Source organism: Rutidosis leptorrhynchoides, chromosome 3, assembly GCF_046630445.1.
Source record: "Rutidosis leptorrhynchoides isolate AG116_Rl617_1_P2 chromosome 3, CSIRO_AGI_Rlap_v1, whole genome shotgun sequence".
Lineage (NCBI taxonomy): Eukaryota > Viridiplantae > Streptophyta > Magnoliopsida > Asterales > Asteraceae > Rutidosis > Rutidosis leptorrhynchoides.
Genome location: NC_092335.1, coordinates 648,158,364 through 648,180,570, shown reverse-complemented (window position 1 = coordinate 648,180,570; position 22,207 = coordinate 648,158,364). Strand labels below are relative to the sequence as shown.

Sequence of the window (22,207 nt, the reverse complement as noted above, 5' to 3'; positions counted from 1 at the left end):
CCCGCCACATACCCCAAAAAACACTACAGCTACTGTAGCGCGCACTGTAGCTACAGTAGTTTTTTTTTTTTTTTGGGAGATAATTTATTTAATCTTCTGATTTTATACAACGACCACCAGTTAATATTCGTCTTTTTACATATATTAAAAAAAAAGAAAAAAAAACCATGAACTTATTAATTTTTGGGTCCACCAACCACCTGCAACCGCTACCATCAGCCACTTTACACCACCATGCACTGCCACCTACCACCGCCGATTTCACGGCCGGCTACAGTAACATCACCATCAGCCCGTAGTATGATATTGTCCGCTTTGGACACAAGCCGATCACCGACGGGCTACCCGCGCACGAGTACAACCCCGGATCGCACTTCTACCTCACGGATTTGCTTCTCGGGTAAACACCCTCAAAACGCGTCATCACAGAGTGCGCAGCACAACTGGTATGATACTGTCCGCTCTGGGCCACAGGCCGATCGCCGACAGGCCAACTTGCCCCGGATCGCACCTACCCGCACGGCTTTAAACGCGTCTTACCAGAAGAGGTATCCACACCCTTATAAGGAGTGCTTTGTTTTCCTCTCCCACCGATGTGGAACGAGTCTGTTACAACTCTCCCCCCCTTCGGGACACTGCGTCCCCGCAGTGCACATCGATGCGGGCCCCAGCTCTGATACAATAAGTAACATCACCATCAGCCCGTAGTATGATATTGTCCGCTTTGGACACAAGCCGATCACCGACGGGCTACCCGCGCACGAGTACAACCCCGGATCGCACTTCTACCTCACGGATTTGCTTCTCGGGTAAACACCCTCAAAACGCGTCATCACAGAGTGCGCAGCACAACTGGTATAATACTGTCCGCTCTGGGCCACAGGCCGATCGCCGACAGGCCAACTTGCCCCGGATCGCACCTACCCGCACGGCTTTAAACGCGTCTTACCAGAAGAGGTATCCACACCCTTATAAGGAGTGCTTTGTTTTCCTCTCCCACCGATGTGGGACGAGTCTGTTACAACTTTTTAAACGTGTCATGTCAGAGTGCGCAGCAGCTCGGAAGCATGATACTGTCCCGGATTTTGAAATAACGGGCCTAGGTGAAATTACGTTTTTGACCTTTTTGTCCGTTAGCGCGTTAAATGGCATTTTAAATGATTTAATTTTTAAATGCGTGTTTTTAAAATATTATTGGTCCAAAAGATACGTTTTGTGACAAGGGTCGCGAATATATTTTATTTATTAAATTTGGACTTCGTTTGGACTCCCGACCGTAGTGAGTTGTGTTTTTTAAAATCAGGTAAATACCCGTGTTTTATCGGGAATGGGATTTAATCCCCATTTATTAGCCAAAACCGTTGCCCTCTCCCCTTGTTTTTTTTACTGTACGCTGTTTTGGTCTTCCCTCCCCTTGGTTCCAATCGACACATACACACACACTTATACAAGGAACCCTAACTTTTAATTAATGAAGATGATCAACTAAATATTGCAAGCTTGAAGTGGTGATTTTTCTTCTCTTCTTCCTCTTGTTTTTCTGTCACGAACCACCACCATCACCACCATGAAACCCTAGTTTTTTATTATTGTAGAAATTGGAAAAATTGCAAGCTTTAATTCATGCCTTCTTGCTTTTCTAACAAGGTTAGTCCTCTTTTGTGCATTAATCATTGTTATTTTAGGGTTTATATTAGTTTGGTGAATAAAAGATGAAAGTGATAATTTTATGTTTGAATCTTGGAATTGGGTGATGTAATTGCTTGTTTTATGCTAGATTATACTTAGATAATTACTAGTGTTTGTTTATGGATTTGTATTGGACTTGAAATAGCAAGAAACAACAAAATTTGGAGTACCATAGGTGTGGACAGCAGCTAAAAGCTGCTGTTGCTGCTGTTCGGTGGGCTGCCACCGCTGCCACCATGACTGCCGGCGGCAGCTGGTGGTCAGTGGTGGCGGTTGGCGGCCGGTGGTCGGGTGGCGGCGGTGGTTCGGTTCCTTTGACCCGTTTGCATGTTGGTTTACCCGAGTGGACACCCGACCCATATTTGATGATTTTTATATCTATATGCATTTATGTTGAATTATGTATATATATATATGTGTGTTATGTGTATATATATATATATATATATGTATATATATATATATATATATATATATATGTATAGATTGTATGTTATGCATATGTGTTTATATATATGTATATGCGGGTTTTATATGTATACATGTATGATTAGATATTAAATATGCATGTACATATATAGAAAAGTGAATATTTGGTCGGTTTAGGTTAATTGGTGATTAGTTGACCTAATTGGACCTAGTATGACTTAATTGGTCATATGTGGACTTAGTTTGACTTAATTAGGTTAGTTTGACCTAATGTGACTTAGTTTGGTCATATTTGACCTAGTTTGACTTAATTAGGTTAGTTTGACCTAATGTGACTTAGTTTGGTCATATTTGACCTAGTTTGACTCAATTAGGTTAGTTTGACCTAATGTGACTTAGTTTGGTCATAATTGACCTAGTTTGACTCAAATGGGTTAGATTGACCCGTTTTGACCTAGTTTGACCTAATTGGTGTTAATTTACCCAATTGGACTTGGTTTGACTTATGTGGACTTAGTCGACCTAAGTGGACTTAATTTGGGTGTAGTATGACTCGGTTGACTAGATTGGTTTTAGTTTGACTTGTTATGACTTCCACTTAGTTAGATTGCATGAAAGTGGGCGTTAACTGAGAACATCGGACTGACCGTTAGAGTAACTGTCTGTTAACATGGTTGATGTATGGTGTTTATCTTATATATGATTTATATATATACGTGTAGTATAGTTAGTATTGTGGTATAGATTACTAACTTGTTCAGTGTTATCCTCAGGTGATACGGACGAGGAGAAGACTCGGTGATATTAGACTATCGAGTTCAGCTGGCTATCGGTGAGTGGGTCTATCTAAGGATAGAGTTTGAGTAGCAAGCCGCGCTACTGTCGTTTACTCTATTTTATTAGACTGTGGTTATATCCGATTTCCATGATTAGATATTTGATTGCCATGTTTAGATAATGGTTAACATGTTAGTGAATTATTACATGTTGATGATATTGTGTGATATTATGTGCACCGTGTTTGACGCCAGCCGGGCCTGGGGAGGCTGGGGACTCATAACCGAGCCTAGGGAGGTTAGAGTCCGTATGAGGTCAACCGTGCCTGGGGAGGTTGGGTCCAAAGGCTACTGATTGTGGAGTATAGTTTGAATGACGCATCTCCTGCGTCCGAATGACTATACTGTGAATCGAGTAGCGAGGACTATCGGTAGACTCTAGCCCGATCAACTAGGAGTCGTGTGCTCGTACAAGCCGCCGATCCTCATATTGTCATTGTCTTTGATTGTATGCTGTTAGGACGTTAGCATACTTTTATGTGGTTGCTGGATTGATGCTTATACTTGATCCATTAGATAGATTCCATTCACTTAGCAGTTATGCTAATTCCCCCTCATTTCCACCCTTGCAGGTTCAGTATGATTGCATGTTAGATACCAGGGTGAAGATGGGATGCCGGAAGATATGTTTGACGAGTCGGGCCTCTGATGTCGTGTCTTTTTATTACATCAGTCGAGTCGGGTTAAAAAACCTGTTTTGTATATATATGGACTATTTATATTTAATAAGCTGTAATTGTAATATTAAACAGGTAATGTGTTTATCCGGTTGTCCGACTTACGAACGGGTCATGCCCGATTTTCTAAAAAACGTCTTGGCCGCTGTGTTTTAAAAAAAAAAAAAAAATCAGAGTGTTACAACTTGGTATCAGAGCATAGGTTCGGCAGCGTGTTAGCGGAAGTGACACGTTCCCGAACCGTGAGTTTAGTCAAACATATCTTGGGGGACGGTTCAAGTGAATGTGATAGGTATAACGGTGTTAGTTGTAGGAAGCTAACCAGTGTTATACTAAGCTTTGGTGTGAGATGTTGTGCAGTACAGGTACGGCTGATAGTGACGGTGACACTGTGACCCCACGCCCCGGAAACAGGCAGAGCTTCAGATGAGCTTCAGATTACAGATGCGTCCCAGGTTAGGAAGACCAGAGTCAGATGTCAGGGTCATACGGACCGATGACCGGGTGGTAAGGGCTGTTACCGAGGGATTCTGGTCGGGTACCCTGAGTAAGAATCGTTAGTGTCGGTTGACACATGTATTACCCTGGAATTAAACGGTTAGCCAGTGTCGGACGGGTGTTCGGTTTCACTTAGGTGAAACAGTGTTGGGTAAAATAAACAATAAAGAAAATAATAAAATATTAATAATGATACTGAATAAGGGTTCAGTTGGACGGTCGGTGGGTAGTTGACCCTTTGGTATCACGGAATAAAATTATTTTATAATTAAAAAAAAAGGGGTTTAGTAAACTTAACTCAGTAAAAAGGACCAAGACGGAGTGATACGGGCTGGGTAATTTTATGGTGTGACAAGGTACGGGTCGTCTCACCTTGAGATATAGACCTTTGGCGGCCATGTAAGTGGGTTAGGGTAAGATAGACTAGGAATTCTGTAGTTACCCTGCAGGGACAACTTCAGTTGGATCAGACAGTGCTCGGGACACAGAGCATTGCAGTGATTGACAGTTCAGAGGTGGAGTCTGGGGCGGGGTCAGGGGCACAAATTTCATCAGCCGGGTGATCTTCTGCTCTTGTGATCGGACATGAGAGAAGGAACCCTACAGTGGATACGGTGGAGCATACCAGAGGTTGTCAGAGATTGGTAATGCATTAACGGCCCGACTAACGGTACGTGTGTTACATTCAGTATTTCTATTATTACCGTTGGTAGTTTGTAGTTGCTTTGTATGTGTCGTCAATGTGGATTTGTATGCTAAATATCTGTTGTGTGTTATAGTGGAAACTGTGTAGTTGGTCTTAGACTAGTTTCCTACTTAGTAGCGCATAGTGGCTTAGATAGTGGAATAAGTTGTCATGCTAGATGAGATCGTATTTGTAGTACATGCAACCCATTGGCTTGTTAGCTCGGACCTAGTATGCTGCTATGCTAGAGAGGCTGGTAGGAATCAAGACCTAAGGATGGTCTACGTTCTTACTGTTGACTGTTGACCGTTGGGACACACGTAGTGACCCATAGAGACTATTCTATGGTTATAATTCCTTTATGACGCGACCGGAGACTTGAACCATAGTTCATGGTCGAGTGACGCGTAGCCTGTATGCTTGATAGACAGTGACAGACCCGGTAGATGTAATTGGACCCGACAGTGGCCTAATATGAGTGGATTTGTCGAGTAGGACCAGTAGGGTTGTCCTAAGGAGTTGTCTTCCTTCTTTGACCTGACTTGACTTTGTGTGACGCTTAGAAAGTAAGTACAGGTAGTTCTCGTGACTTGAGTCTCTAGAGTAGGTAGAGACGGACGTTGACCGGACTGAGGGTTGAGAGTAAGTTGACCCTAAGGTTGAGATTGTGTTCGGCTATAACCTAAGTTACTAGTAGTGTCACCTAGGGACGAAATGGTGAAAGTAGGTAGTACCATGTTTAGGAGGTATCGTGACTTGTTATGATGGGACTGTACGGAACGTATGTGATCAAGAGATGGTCCATTCGATAGCGAGCAGAGAAGTCATGATAAGGTCCTCAAGAGGGTTGACCGAGCCTGGTATTTTGTAAGGGTTCAATAGCTATACTTCGTGATGGATTAGTGGATTCACTTAGGGTCTTACTCTGAGATACCGAAATGAAGGTATGATTTGGGATGATGTATTACGCCTGGCCAACGGAATACATCATGGTGAATCATACAGTAGTTTCGAGAGTCGGAAGAGACACAGTGATTGGTAGTCTGTTTGGAATTTCGGAAGGTTTAGACCGAAATTTGACTATGGTGAATTGGTACTGACGGAGGTAATGTACCTAGACTTGGTATAGTTGTTGATTAAATAGGTTTGGATTGAGGATTCTGAAGGAATCTTAACCTAGTGATAACCTCTGAGATGTAACTTTAGTGATACCAGACAGGTAAATTAAGGTTAATTAGCAGACTCAACCCGCAGATAATCACTTCTGGTATAGGATGACGGTAATTCTATACTTGGAAACTGTGATTTAGTGGTTAGATTTGACTCAGAACCGTGTGGTTTAGTGGTCCTTCGAGGAGTGAGTTGGACTGAGATGAGTGAATTTTGACGGAATTCTCGAATTTCGCGGTTTGATAAAGGTATTAGATTACGAAACTTGGGTAATTTAGAGTAACCTGGTTTGACTTAGCAGGATTTTAGCGTCGGATTAGCTAAGTTTGAGTGTTTCAAAGCGATCAATGGCATATTGTTCGTGTTTCAGACTGAGTTGACTCGGGAATTTTGGTGAGCATGACTTGTGATACCCCTAAGTCATGAGTGACAGACGCTTTATAGTGAATCGTTAGAGGCGACTCTAAAGTTTAGTACGTGAAGTTTAGGTCCGAATGCGGAATTCGGAGAACCTATTACGTAACTAAGTTTGCAGATCTGTTTATAGCGAGTCTTGACCCTTCAGTGGTAGACCTACCTTGCGGTGAGTTGACTTAGACTTTTGAGTTTGGATAGGTGGATGTCAAGTGTGTTTTGTGAGATTGTTGACTTAGGTCTAGTTGTGGGCCGTTAGGGTGTTTGTAATACCCGTGACCTTTGTTGACTTAGCTTGACCAGATTCCGAGGACGGAATCTCTTTAAGGGGGGTAGATTTGTAACATCCTAATAACGGGCCTAGGTGAAATTACGTTTTTGACCTTTTTGTCCGTTAGCGCGTTAAATGGCATTTTAAATGATTTAATTTTTAAATGCGTGTTTTTAAAATATTATTGGTCCAAAAGATACGTTTTGTGACAAGGGTCGCGAATATATTTTATTTATTAAATTTGGACTTCGTTTGGACTCCCGACCGTAGTGAGTTGTGTTTTTTAAAATCAGGTAAATACCCGTGTTTTATCGGGAATGGGATTTAATCCCCATTTATTAGCCAAAACCGTTGCCCTCTCCCCTTGTTTTTTTTACTGTACGCTGTTTTGGTCTTCCCTCCCCTTGGTTCCAATCGACACATACACACACACTTATACAAGGAACCCTAACTTTTAATTAATGAAGATGATCAACTAAATATTGCAAGCTTGAAGTGGTGATTTTTCTTCTCTTCTTCCTCTTGTTTTTCTGTCACGAACCACCACCATCACCACCATGAAACCCTAGTTTTTTATTATTGTAGAAATTGGAAAAATTGCAAGCTTTAATTCATGCCTTCTTGCTTTTCTAACAAGGTTAGTCCTCTTTTGTGCATTAATCATTGTTATTTTAGGGTTTATATTAGTTTGGTGAATAAAAGATGAAAGTGATAATTTTATGTTTGAATCTTGGAATTGGGTGATGTAATTGCTGGTTTTATGCTAGATTATACTTAGATAATTACTAGTGTTTGTTTATGGATTTGTATTGGACTTGAAATAGCAAGAAACAACAAAATTTGGAGTACCATAGGTGTGGACAGCAGCTAAAAGCTGCTGTTGCTGCTGTTCGGTGGGCTGCCACCGCTGCCACCATGACTGCCGGCGGCAGCTGGTGGTCAGTGGTGGCGGTTGGCGGCCGGTGGTCGGGTGGCGGCGGTGGTTCGGTTCCTTTGACCCGTTTGCATGTTGGTTTACCCGAGTGGACACCCGACCCATATTTGATGATTTTTATATCTATATGCATTTATGTTGAATTATGTATATATATATATGTGTGTTATGTGTATATATATATATATATATATATATATATATATATATATATATATATATGTATATATATATATATATATATATATATGTATAGATTGTATGTTATGCATATGTGTTTATATATATGTATATGCGGGTTTTATATGTATACATGTATGATTAGATATTAAATATGCATGTACATATATAGAAAAGTGAATATTTGGTCGGTTTAGGTTAATTGGTGATTAGTTGACCTAATTGGACCTAGTATGACTTAATTGGTCATATGTGGACTTAGTTTGACTTAATTAGGTTAGTTTGACCTAATGTGACTTAGTTTGGTCATATTTGACCTAGTTTGACTTAATTAGGTTAGTTTGACCTAATGTGACTTAGTTTGGTCATATTTGACCTAGTTTGACTCAATTAGGTTAGTTTGACCTAATGTGACTTAGTTTGGTCATAATTGACCTAGTTTGACTCAAATGGGTTAGATTGACCCGTTTTGACCTAGTTTGACCTAATTGGTGTTAATTTACCCAATTGGACTTGGTTTGACTTATGTGGACTTAGTCGACCTAAGTGGACTTAATTTGGGTGTAGTATGACTCGGTTGACTAGATTGGTTTTAGTTTGACTTGTTATGACTTCCACTTAGTTAGATTGCATGAAAGTGGGCGTTAACTGAGAACATCGGACTGACCGTTAGAGTAACTGTCTGTTAACATGGTTGATGTATGGTGTTTATCTTATATATGATTTATATATATACGTGTAGTATAGTTAGTATTGTGGTATAGATTACTAACTTGTTCAGTGTTATCCTCAGGTGATACGGACGAGGAGAAGACTCGGTGATATTAGACTATCGAGTTCAGCTGGCTATCGGTGAGTGGGTCTATCTAAGGATAGAGTTTGAGTAGCAAGCCGCGCTACTGTCGTTTACTCTATTTTATTAGACTGTGGTTATATCCGATTTCCATGATTAGATATTTGATTGCCATGTTTAGATAATGGTTAACATGTTAGTGAATTATTACATGTTGATGATATTGTGTGATATTATGTGCACCGTGTTTGACGCCAGCCGGGCCTGGGGAGGCTGGGGACTCATAACCGAGCCTAGGGAGGTTAGAGTCCGTATGAGGTCAACCGTGCCTGGGGAGGTTGGGTCCAAAGGCTACTGATTGTGGAGTATAGTTTGAATGACGCATCTCCTGCGTCCGAATGACTATACTGTGAATCGAGTAGCGAGGACTATCGGTAGACTCTAGCCCGATCAACTAGGAGTCGTGTGCTCGTACAAGCCGCCGATCCTCATATTGTCATTGTCTTTGATTGTATGCTGTTAGGACGTTAGCATACTTTTATGTGGTTGCTGGATTGATGCTTATACTTGATCCATTAGATAGATTCCATTCACTTAGCAGTTATGCTAATTCCCCCTCATTTCCACCCTTGCAGGTTCAGTATGATTGCATGTTAGATACCAGGGTGAAGATGGGATGCCGGAAGATATGTTTGACGAGTCGGGCCTCTGATGTCGTGTCTTTTTATTACATCAGTCGAGTCGGGTTAAAAAACCTGTTTTGTATATATATGGACTATTTATATTTAATAAACTGTAATTGTAATATTAAACAGGTAATGTGTTTATCCGGTTGTCCGACTTACGAACGGGTCATGCCCGATTTTCTAAAAAACGTCTTGGCCGCTGTGTTTTTAAAAAAAAAAAAAATCAGAGTGTTACAGCTACGACCGTCACCGTCCACAACTTTCAACCACCATCAAATCTGATCTAAAGAAAAACATCCAGATCCACACATGAGACAAACTTCCGGAACAAAGGGCAATTTAGTGTTTGATGAAATATATAAACATGTCTGAAAACTTAAAAGACACCCAGCATATCAAATACCTCACGAGTCCACCCAATTGTCTGATTTAAGGGGAAAAAAAAAACGATAAACATATATATTAAAGGAACAAAAACAAATCTAAAAATCAACCGATCAATAAACAAATCTGAACATAGGACGGTTTGGTAGTGGTTAGAAAAAACACATACCTGAAAAGTCAAGTTTTTGAGTCGGGTTTTTCACGACCGTGGCTCTGATAAATGTCAAGCGCTGGACCACCTGTAGGAGAACAACTACAATAGCCCAACACACCACGAGAGTGGCGGTGGAAAGCTACTTCCGGCAACAGTTACGATCACAACAGCCGACGCCGCCGTCGACCTTCACCGTCGGCCAACACCTTACTATTGTAAAAAAACATCAAAAATAATAATTTTTTTCTTACCTGCATTCTTGAGTACAATTATACTATATACTAAATATGAACAACACCCTCCAATCATAACCCGCCACATACCCCAAAAACACTGTAGCTACTGTAGCGCACTGTAGCTACAGTAGCTTCTTTTTTTTTTTTGGAGATAATTTATTTAATCTTCTGATTTTATACAACGACCACCCGTTAATATTCGTCTTTTTACATATATTCAAAAAAAAAAGAAAAAAAAACCATTAACTTATTAATTTTTGGGTCTCTTTTCCATCTACACCAGTATTCCATGTCCACCAACCACCTGCAACCGCCACCATCAGCCACTTTACACTACCATGCACTGCCACCTACCACCGCCGATTTCATGGCCGGCTACGACCGTCACCGTCCACAACTTTCAACCACCATCAAATCTGATCTAAAGAAAAAACATCCAGATCCACACCTGAGACAAACTTCCGGAACAAAGGGCAATTTAGTGTTTGATGAAATATATAAACATACCTGAAAACTTAAAAGACACCCAGCATATCAAATACCTCACGAGTCCACCCAATTGTCTGATTTAAGGGGGGGGGGGGGGGGGAAAAACGATAAACATATATATTAAAGGAACAAAAACAAATCTAAAAATCAACCGATCAATAAACAAATCTGAACATATGACGGTTTGGTAGTGGTTAGAAAACACATACCTGAAAAGTCAAGTTTTTGAGTCGGGTTTTTCACGACCGTGGCTCTGATAAATGTCAAGCGCTGGACCTCCTGTAGGAGAACAACTACAATAGCCCAACACACCACGAGAGTGGCGGTGGAAAGCTACTTACGGCAACAGTTACGATCACAACAGCCGACGTCGCCGTCGACCTTCACCGTCGGCCAACACCTTACTATTGTAAAAAAAAATCAAAAATAATAATTTTTTTCTTACCTGCATTCTTGAGTACAACTAGCTATTCACATATATATTACAACTAAATATGCACACGGTACAACTAACCATACAAATAGTACAACTCTATTGAGAGTGGGGTGTTAGAAAAATCCAAAAACTAAATCGAGTTCAGGTGGTCGGAACTACTGAAAACCACCGAGTCAACCGCAACCATTGATATAATTTTTCTTGATTTTTTTTTTTATGATTTTAGTGTAAGATATTATAATGGTAGTGAAAATGAGAATGGAAAATTGGGGAAGATCGGTGGAGAGGATAATAAGCTGTTAAAGGAGAGAATACCGAGTACTAAAGATAGGGTAGGATGGATATGTGGATGAAATTAACCCATTTTACTTTATTTTTTTTTATTTACACCCCCATTTACGATGAAAATGACAAACTGAACCTCTAAGTTATAAACATTACCACTTTAAATTCTTTTTTTTTAGCTTCAATATATGTTACACAAAACATTGAACCTACATAAAATTGTAAAGATTTATATTTCGAACATCAATTAAATTAAATTCTTATATTATACTCTATATAAACTTTAGAGTATGTTAATATTACCGGTAACCGTTTTCCTTTTACGTATAATTAACTTATCGTTAACCGATCAAAATCATCCCACAGCGAAATATGATATCGGGTTGGAAAACTAATTTTTTATCTCACGACCGAAACCACCTATTCGATTAATCGAGAGTAAAGGGGTAAGACAAAGTAGTAAAGTAATTGTTGACCAAATCATGTGGCTACCAAATACGAAGTTAAGTTGGCCGTTGCATCTTCCAACTTTTTTTAATCAAAAAAATACTTCAATATTACGGAGTATAAATCCTTTCATTTTTCATATATTTTGCTCTCAAAAACATAATAAAAATAAATGTCTATAAATTTATAGTGGGGATAAATGAGTAAATAATCAACGCTAAATGCGTACAACAAATGTTTTGTCAAAACACGTTATTGCAAAAACGTTATGACAAAAACATTGAGAACCGCAGCAACGCGCGGGCTTCCGAATCTAGTTATCACCAATTATTAGAAGGTGATGTACGTTACTCAAGATCAATACTCTATAAAAGAAGGCGTATTAAATACACAAGTGCTTAAGAGTAGATCAAAACATTTAACTATCATAAAAGCTCTCTGTTCGATCTAGGGGTGGCAAAAAGAGGATGTAGATCGCTTAGCCAATAAAGTGGGGTGTAAAAGTGGAGAGCTTCCATTTACTTATCTAGGTCTTCCCGTTGGTCGAAATATGAATAGGGTTGAAAATTGGAAACCCGTGGTGGATAAATTTAATTCTAGACTTTCAGATTGGAAGGCTCGAACGATTTCATTTGGTGGAAGGTTGACGCTAATTAAGTCCGTTTTGAGTAGTTTACCACTTTATTTTTTCTCGCTCTTTCGTGCTCCCTTGAGTGTCATTAAAAGTCTTGAGAGTATTAGGCGTTACTTCTTTTGGGGCGGGACGAGTGAGAGTACCAAATTGGCTTGGGTTAAATGGGATGAGGTTCTCTTACCTTACGATACGGGTGGCCTTAATATTGGGTCGTTGAGATGTAAAAACCTTGCTCTCTTAGGGAAGTGGTTTTGGAGATCAAAATCCGAGACTAACTCCCTTTGGGTGGCGATTATTAAAAGTATACACGGTTCTAATGGGCTACTCCCTCCTTCGGGCCTTTCCCGCCCGATAGGAAAGAGTGGCGTTTGGTTTAATATTGTGCGTGCAGGACATGACCTTGAGAAACTCGGCGTTAACTTTTTAAGTTCGTTTTTAAAGCTTATTGGAGATGGTGCTGATACGAAATTCTGGACTGATGCGTGGTTATGTCCGAAGCTGCTTAAAGATAAATACAGAAGGCTGTTTTTCTTGGACGCGAATCAGGATGCGGCTGTTAGGGATCGACTGTTATGGGCTGATCAGACTTGCATGAAACAGTGGGACTGGCTGCGGATACCTTCGGGCAGAACATCGACTGATTTGACTCTTTTAATTAATGAAATTGATGCGTATGTTAAACGGGACTTGATCAGGGACTCTTGGACTTGGAACTTATCCTCGAATGGGAAGTTTTCTACAAAGGAACTCTCAATGCTTATCGATGAAAAGCTATGGAATCGCAGCTTGGGTGAAGAAACTTTGGTAAATAATCTTGTTCCGGCAAAAGTGCAAATCTTCATATGGAGGGTCCTTAAAAGGCGGATTCCGGTTCGTACCGAACTCGACAAACGAGGTATCGATCTTGATTCCGTTAGGTGTCCTTTGTGTGATGATGATGTGGAAACAATTGACCACACCTTGTTCTTTTGCCGACATTCGTATGAGATTTGGTTGAAAGTGTATAATTGGTGGGGTTTAGGTGCGGTTTCAAATCTTAGCTTAAGCGAAGCCTTTCGCGGGAGATGTAACCGTGTCCTATCCCCACTACACTCGCGTTTATGGCAAGCAGTGGAATGGTCTTGTGCATATCTTATATGGAGTAATCGAAACCAAAAAGTCTTTAAAAACAAGTGTTGGAGTAACGCAACGGCTCTTATGGAGATTCAACTTAAATCGTTCATGTGGACTTCAAATCGGATAAAGGATCGAAAGTTCGAGTGGCTTAATTGGATTAGTGATCCCTGGTCTTGTGTCGGTTAACTATACAAGTCGTTTCACGTTTTTACTAGTTAGTGTTCTCGGTTGCTAGCTCTGCAACCTCCCTTTTAGTTTCCAAATTATTCGTGGCTGTAAGTCTTGTATAATTCTCGTGACTCTCGTGTAATGGGTTGGGTCCCCTTGGCCCGTTTCGTGCTATTAATATTTCTGGCCTTTCGGGAAAAATAAACATTTGTTTTTCCTTCTTCTTATTTTCTTTATGTTCTTCTTTTTTATTTATCATATCCAAACTAATGAAATAAATTATGTTTAAAAAAAAGCTAATCGTCTTTATATAAAAAACAATTCTTTTCTTTTTTTAAAGAAATACTTATCATTTTTATTTGTCTTTTTCTTTAAATTTCTTTAAAAGTTTTTACTCTTAATTATACTATCACTGATCAATTCTATTCGGGTAACCACTATGCTCCCGAAACTTTGCGTAATAATTATGTTCCTAAGAAAATTGAACTATTTGTGTGGCGAGCATCCCAAAAAAGGCTACTCGTTAGGATTGAGCTTGATAAAAGAGGCGTAGACTTAAACACCGTTCGTTGTCCGTTGTGTGATGATGATCTAGAGACTGTCGAGCACTCGTTAATTTTCTGTAGCAAGGTAATGGACATTTGGAGCCGGGTATTCTCATGGTGTGGTTTTGGTTCTATGTCTAATCTTAGCATTAACAAACTACTCCGTGGGAATGGTCCTAGTCAAGTGTCTAATCATGGCAAAAAAAAGTGTGGCAAGCGGTCGAGTGGGTGTGTTCTTACTTAATATGGTCAAACCGAAACAACGTGGTCTTTCGTGGTAAAGGTTGGAATTCTCCGGTTGCGGTCAATGAAATTCAAGTCAAATCTTTCGATTGGATCTCTCATAGAGTAAGTGGACACAAATTCGACTGGTTAACTTGGTTGAACAACCCTAGCGTTTAACTTTGTTAATTGTTTGTACGTTTATTTAGTTGCATCTCGTGTATGTAAATATCTCGGTTGCTTGCTTCGCAACCAGGTCGTGTATCTGTTAAGGTTTCATCAGGATGGTTTGTGCCTTTCTGGCCATCCCATGCCTACTCTTTGTACTTGGTTTTGTTGCTAATATTATCCTTCTGCCTTTCGAAAAAAAAAATGAAACAAGGTTTAAGAAAAAAAATACATGTTTTTATTCATTAAAAGGGTAATATTTTTTCTTTCTATTGTAATTAATTAATATTAATATTAATATTTGTATAACTAAAATTTTATGTTATAGTTATAATTTAAAACTAATATTTAATATTTTTATTGAATGACTATGAGGGAAAAGGTGACGTATGTTTATTCAAGTTCATTAAAACAGAAGGTGTATTGAATTTAACACAACTGCTTAAGAGTAAAAAGTTTTTTTTATCTTCTTATTTATTTTTTTTATCTTCTTTTTTGTTAATATAAAATACCTTTTTTTTTAATAAAAAACTTATCTTTTTAAAAAATAGAACATTCCATCCTTTTCTAAAATATTTATCCCCTTTATTTATTTTTCCTTTAATTCTCCTTTATTTTTTTTCTTTTAGTTATATAATTATTATTATATTGTTACTTCATGAAATAAGTTTTTTAAGAAACTTACATGTTATATTCATCAGAGAGTAATATTTCATCTTTATTATGTCACTAACTAATATTTGTATGATTAAAATTTTACAAACCTAAGCATATTGTAGTTATGCATTACAAACATTTTAATAATTTTATTAAAGGACCGTGAGGGAGAAGAATAGATCATGCATATGTCATGAAGTATCCACCCATGACACCTTTCTCATATCATTTGGAGGTAAAGGGAAGGGGTGTTTTACTTGGCCGTGCCCTTGGATCGGTTTCAAGGTTTCCTCCCGGGCAGCGATGGGGGTGGGGTTTATCGCTGCATCGGCATAGTCAAAACGATAGATGATCGCAACGGGTGGTTAAAGTCCCCATCGGGTGATCCCTGTTCAAAAAAAATATATAGATCATGGATATCAAGATTGAATATCATGGTTGGAGAGCGCGCCAAATACAAGTTATCATCTGAATGGTCGATTTTTCAGATTATCACTAATTATCAAATAGTGATGTTTGTTTATTTAAGTTCAATAAAAAGAAGGCGTATTGAATTTAACACAAGAGTGAATGTTTCTTTTTTTTCTTTTTTTATTTGGCTTTTTCTTCTTTCTTATTTATCATATCGAAACTAATAAATTAACTAATTTGTAATAAAAAGTTTATCTTTAAAAAAAGATTTCCTTCTTCTTTAAAATTCTTATCATTTTTATTTGTTTTTTTTTTCTTTAAGTTTTTGATTTATTTATATTATTACCTTTTTATATAATAATAATAATAAATTATTATTATTATTATTATTATTATTATTATTATTATTATTATTATTATTATTATTATTATTATTATTATTATTATTATTATTATTATTATTATTATTATTATTATTATCGACATCATTATATTGTTACTTCATGAAACAAGGTTTTAAAAAAATTACATGTTATATTAAAAAAAGGTAATATATTTTCTTTATTTTGTCATTAGTTAATATTTGTATGACAAAAAATCTTTAAACATATGTATATTGTAGTTACAAACTAAAAATAATATTTAATAATTTTATTGTAGGCATATGAATTTAAGGATGGCAATGGATGTCCAATCCATCGGATATCCATCCGATCCGATCCATTTAAATTGATATGAATGATCTAAATAGATGATAAATGGATATGAATATGGATATGGATGATGTGAAAAATTAGTGGATCGGGTATGGATGATAATATCTCATCCATGGATATATCCATTTACCACCCGAAATACATATTTACGTATAAATATATACATATTTTCTTAAATTTATGCGTTTACATTTACATATCCTTATATATGTAGACAATAAACTACTATAAATAAACTTAACATCCAACGGACACCCGTCTACTCGCTTCATCCAACGGATATGGATATGGATGGATGAAATATATTTAAATGGATATGGATATGAATATGGATTTTAAAAATTAAATGGATATGGATATGGATATAGGCTCACCCGATCCATATCCAATCCATTGTCATCCCTACATATGATAGAGAAGAAAGGATTATGGATATCAAGATTGAAGAACCCCAATCGGAGAACTTAACACGAGTTATCATGTTGGTGGTTGGTTTTTTATATTTATCACCAATTATCAAAAGGTGATGATATATGCTTAAGTGTAAAAAAGTTTGTTCTTTCTTTGTTTTTTTTTCTTCTATTCTGTTTACCATATTCAAATTAATAAATGAACTTTTTAATAAAAAACTTATCTTTTTTGTTAAAGAAACAAAATTTTGCAAAATTTTAAAATACTTACTCTTTATTCATTTTTTTCTTTCAATTTCTTTTAAAGTTGATGCTTTTAGTTTATAGTATATTTAAATTTAAAAACTATTTATTTATGTTTAACACTAATTTATCGTGTTAAATGATTATTTGTAAGAGTTTTCATATAGAAAAAGACTTAGAAAATAAGAAGAGCATTTAATGTTCAAATAAGAAAATATGCAAGTATGATCTTTTTTTCTTATAAAAAACGGTAACTTTTTAACGGATTCGAACATCAACAAGTACAATCAATATAAGGCAATCTAAACGCGCCAACAAAAGAAACCTACGTACCGATCACTAAATAAAGACAATAAAAAAATCATCGATGGCGGTCGTCAAATGCCACCGCAACCGAAACCACAAAAAACCACAAGAAACAAGCTGGAAAACACACCAGAACCCAAAGCAGAAACAGGGACGATCACAGCAGCAGTCTGACACAACATCCAACATCATATTACGGCCAAAACAATGATGGCCGGAAAAAGCGATGACCACCCGAACCTAACACTGATATGATAGGAACCCATACCAAAATAACCACACAAGTTCACAGCAAACTAGAGTGTAAAGGACTCGCAACCTGGAAAACTGAGCAAAGGGAGCGAAAACAGTGGATTCTAGCAAAGTAAAACCAGATCCAGTGAGCATCAAAACCTCAACAAAGAACCACCATACCTAGATCCGGCCAAAGAGGAATCTTAGGGGGGTCACCGGCAACCGAATAAAAATCTGCAAAAAAACTGAATAAAAATTTGCGAAAAAAACGACAACCAAAACCAGAAGTTTCGGCCAAATCCAGAGGGAATCAACGACGAGGACGAGATAGGGAGGTGAAAGCCGACGAAAAGAAAACCGTCAGTCTCAAAAAAGACGACAAAGCAACATAGCAACCAAATATCCAAGTGACCCCAACGACGGACCAATCTCAGCCACCGCACTAGTAGCTGAGTGGCAAAAAGCCTCATGTTGTTTGCGGGATTGTATCCGTGAAAATATCGGTGCAGGTTCGAATCCTCCGGGGGAAGTTTTCTCCATGATTTTGTTGTGGTGACAAAGTGCATGCCGTAAGCCACTCGGTTTAACCCAAAGTAAACCGCGTACGCATTGCGCGATGGTGTGTGAGGAGTTTCTTTCTAACGTGTAAGTGGGTGACATAGGATCGCGAATGTGATTAAGTCCCCTCTGAATGATGCCAATACTGTCGTTCTAAAAAAAAAACTCCACTCCCACCACGATAATGGCGATGGAAAGTTGCTCGAGTGCAAGTAGGTTATTAAGCTCCTATTTATATATAAATTCAAAAAATAATTTGTCAATATGCAAATCGTGTGGTAAAAATTGCAAACTATATGCTTTGTTCTCGAGTTTTGTTTTGGAGAGAAAGGAATGGAAGCGAAAGGAAACAAATAATGATTTGTGTTCCCGAGTTTTGATAGAGAGGTAAAAAAGGAAGCGAATGAATTATTATAGTGCATTTTCCTTTCAATACTTCCTTTAAAATTGAAAGAGTCTCACTTCCATTATTTTCATCTCCCTTAATTTCATTTTTCCTTTATATTAAGCTCGAGGACAAAGCCTAAACTAGTCGGTGTCACAGTTTTGCGCGAGGACGAGGCCTCTTGTATAAAGCATGTAGAGTATGTGATTTAACTTGTAGATTTAGAATTCCAAATCCCAAGTGATTCACAGTATTGCACAATAACAAATACATTAGATGTTAAGAGCTTATAACAGTAGTGAAACGTTGACTCAAATTTCACATTTAGCTCTCGCATACTGTCAGTACATATGTGATATGAGAAAGTTCAAGGACTCAAACAGTCAAAATCCAAAAAACTAGGGTAAAATACTGCTACTATTTTTTCTAATCCATGACATGGCAACACATGATTGGCTGAACCGCGTCACAAGGGTTTATACGCCATCGTAACAAAACTCGTAGCGATCGCAGTTACTCGAGCGAGCAGAAAATGTCTAAAGTGAATCTAAACTCTGCGATGAAAGCACACTTTCTGTTGATTTTACTTATTGTCGCTACTTATGGTAAATCAAAATCAAATCATCTACGAGTATATGTATTTCTATTGTTTTCTTGATTAGTGTCAATTTTTGTTAATCCTTATGGTTTGATTGTGTAAATTGGATTGCAATGTGATCTTCTATAGTTTCGGCGAAGAAGACCGCTGATGTGACGGAGTTACAGATCGGCGTTAAGGTAATTTCGCCAGCTCATGTCTTGTTACTATCAGTATGATGTAAACGGTAAACCTTTGATTTGGTGTATTTATGTTAATAATTACCTGTTAAGCATATTGGAGATTTGCTAAGTGAATGTGTTTAATGATAACTTATAATTTCATTACACATGAATCATGATGCCTCTGCACATTCTACGTCTGTAATAAGAATTCACGGAACACTTGAAAACATGTGAAGCTTATTGTGTTTTGATAGTACATGATAAGCAGATCCATACAATATTTTGTGAAATGTGTTATGACACATAGTCACATAGCTATATGCTAATAATCACTTGTTGTAGAACAAATAATAAGCTGTTTAATGAAGTAATCCTGTACACTTGCGTGATGAGCCTTACTGCTTAATTTCGTGGTGGGCTACTTAGTTTATGTCTAATTATGTCAAAGTTTTGATAATCCATGTTTTGGTTGCTTTAAGTGCTTTTTCTTTACATGTAACGATAATATACACTGAGGTGTCAACAACCAATATCTATAACATTATGGAGAACTGTCTATTTCTATTATGCGTTTATATAGAGAGATTTAGTTTGCTAATTGATTTTCATTTTCACACTTGACTAATGATATTTCTACTTGTATTTCTTAGTTTGTGTTTGATATTTTAGACTTTAACTTGTGTAATCCAATATCTATGTTACTGACTATAAGCTTCTTTGTTATGTCATGAATTTAACTGATATTGTTTTTTCAGCATAAGCCAGCATCTTGTGAAATTCAAGCACACAAAGGTGATAGGATTAAAGTTCATTACCGGGTGAGTTTGATATATTGCTGCTTCCTTTCTTCTTCCCTACCTTTTTTGATAGGATTAAACTTTTACTGTGTTCTACAATCTTGTAGCAGTAATTGAGTGATTGCACGAGATGCACTTTTGATCGTAATTAAACCAAATTTTAAGTTATTTCAAGTACAAACTGTTACAAAAGCAAATTTCAGTAAGTCGGTACAAAGTTTATTGTTTCTTCTACCTAAAAGGGCTGGATATTGTATTACTGCATATGATTTTTCTGATAGTTTGATTATACTAATCTCAAGGACAGCTAGTAACATTTTGCCTTTAATCACTCCTAAGTCATAACACATGATCACTTCTGTATATATCATTAAGAAAATGGAGTTGCCTGATTGTATTTTGGCTTGTTACTTATTTCCCACTCAAACGAAAATGATATAACACGCTGGTTATGTATTAAAGAAGTCCATGTTTTATTTATCTGAATACATGAGGGTGTTTGTCTCATTATCTCACATGTATCATGTTATTAGTTATTGTGATGTTTAACAAAGTGTTGTATTGTAAGCTTGCATCGTAAGAAGATATGCATGATTGAACATGATATGTTGACATGTGATTTGTTTTATTTTGGTACGATAATATTTTGGTTGGCTGACATTGACCTCTCATTTTGCAGGGAAAACTTACTGATGGAACCGTTTTCGATTCCAGTTTTGAGAGGGGTGACCCAATTGAATTCGAACTTGGTACTGGTCAGGTGATTAAAGGTATGGAAACAACTTTCCTTCATTTGTTCCATGTGTTGTACAGTCACCCTTTTTATAGACAGGGGCTCTATATCGCATTCACGTATTACAGTTAAAATAGATTTGATTTAACGAAATTGATGTTTCAGGGTGGGACCAGGGAATACTAGGTATGTGTGTTGGAGAAAAGCGTAAGTTGAAGATACCTTCAAAGATGGGTTATGGAGATCAGGGTTCACCACCTACTATTCCAGGTAATGTAGATGGCAGATTTGTATTAGTTTGCTACAGTTGATGTTTGGTTCTATTTTTTTATTTTTTTTTGGGCGAAAAAACGAAATAACTATTATAAAAATGGAGTTCATCAAAGATGAAATATCCTTAAAACATACAAACCAAACATCCGAGCTAAACTAAACATGAAACAACCAACCTAACCTCACAACAAATGATGTTTGGTTCTATTGTTGATTATGCTTGAAAGTAAATAAATGGTCACAACTATTCATTCTTTATTTTTTTTATTAATTATGCTATTAGCCATCTTGTACCTGTACCTGTTCTAACCAGTTATCTTTGATCTAAACAGGTGGGGCCACACTTATATTCGATACAGAACTTATTGCAGTGAATGGTAAACCATCAGGTGCAGGAGACATTGATGACAGTGAACTATGATTTTAAGAAACCTGATTATAACATTTTCTGCTGGTTAACATGTATTAGGAGAGAATTCTAGGTTTGATATTTCATTTTGTACTTTAAACACCTCTAAATATCCTACTGTCTTCTAAGACTACTTATATGCATTTTTCAATATATAAAGACGTTACATCAATTATCACATTGTTTCATTTTTGTTTTAGTTTCTTCTTCTTATCGAACTTGTCAATAAAAAGGCTACAATTGCACGTTGCTCCTTGCTAATCATTGAGTAGGATAGAACTATGAAGTTAAGCACATGAGGTGACTTGCAGGTACTAACTACACTAGAACCGTTAAGTTAATTCACATATGGCATGATCTATGTAGCTTGTTACAAAGTCGAATAATATGGAATAAAATCAGGAATAAGGTGATTGGATTTAGGACAAATCTACAATTTGGTTAGTGTAGATATCTGTTTTAGGTTATGGTTGGAAATATGATTCATATTAGAATACTTTTGTTGTTGTGCAATCTGCAGTGGCTGCATGTTAAACTTTATTATCTCCCCTTTAAGTATGCCTATTATGGCAATCAAGTTTATACTACTGGTGGTGATAGTTTAACTTTATCACCTCACCAGTCAAGCAAAGGTTTGTTATGAAGTTTTCAATCCTAGCTATGAAACAAATTTCAATTGCCACAGAAGCCTTTTTTTTTTTTTGTTGTTGCAAGAATAACGAGAACTTTTATAATACGGAAAACGTTTTCGAAAAAAACGAATTCAA

General features: G+C 37.2%; 1 protein-coding gene and 1 long non-coding RNA gene across 3 annotated transcripts; both read left to right on the top strand.

The window, feature by feature from the left end:
- Positions 1–1,337: 1,337 nt before the first annotated feature.
- LOC139899158 (uncharacterized) lies at positions 1,338–9,408 on the top strand. 2 transcript variants are annotated; one of them, XR_011777346.1, is made up of 6 exons: positions 1,338–1,508; positions 1,596–1,647; positions 2,892–2,950; positions 3,527–4,799; positions 8,577–8,635; positions 9,212–9,408. It is a non-coding gene; the product is annotated as an uncharacterized lncRNA (long non-coding RNA). The 2 variants fall into 2 exon arrangements; XR_011777345.1 differs by having other exon boundaries at positions 1,338–1,647.
- Positions 9,409–18,952: 9,544 nt separating this feature from the next.
- Positions 18,953–21,614, top strand: LOC139899157 (peptidyl-prolyl cis-trans isomerase FKBP15-1). The gene is made up of 6 exons (XM_071881981.1): positions 18,953–19,071; positions 19,194–19,243; positions 19,984–20,046; positions 20,705–20,795; positions 20,924–21,028; positions 21,364–21,614. Exons 1-6 carry the CDS (start codon positions 18,999–19,001, stop codon positions 21,450–21,452), a joined length of 471 nt encoding a protein of 156 aa, XP_071738082.1. The 5' UTR covers positions 18,953–18,998; the 3' UTR covers positions 21,453–21,614.
- Positions 21,615–22,207: the final 593 nt, after the last annotated feature.

What these genes read in the sequence shown, in the direction of transcription:
- LOC139899157 (XM_071881981.1), top strand. Translation starts at nt 18,999, where the DNA reads ATGTCTAAAGTGAATCTAAACTCTGCGATGAAAGCACACTTTCTGTTG. An exon ending in GGATTAAAGTTCATTACCGG is followed by an intron (nt 20,047 to 20,704) that starts GTGAGTTTGATA and finishes CTCATTTTGCAG; the next exon opens with GGAAAACTTACTGATGGAAC. An exon ending in TACTGGTCAGGTGATTAAAG is followed by an intron (nt 20,796 to 20,923) that starts GTATGGAAACAA and finishes TTGATGTTTCAG; the next exon opens with GGTGGGACCAGGGAATACTA.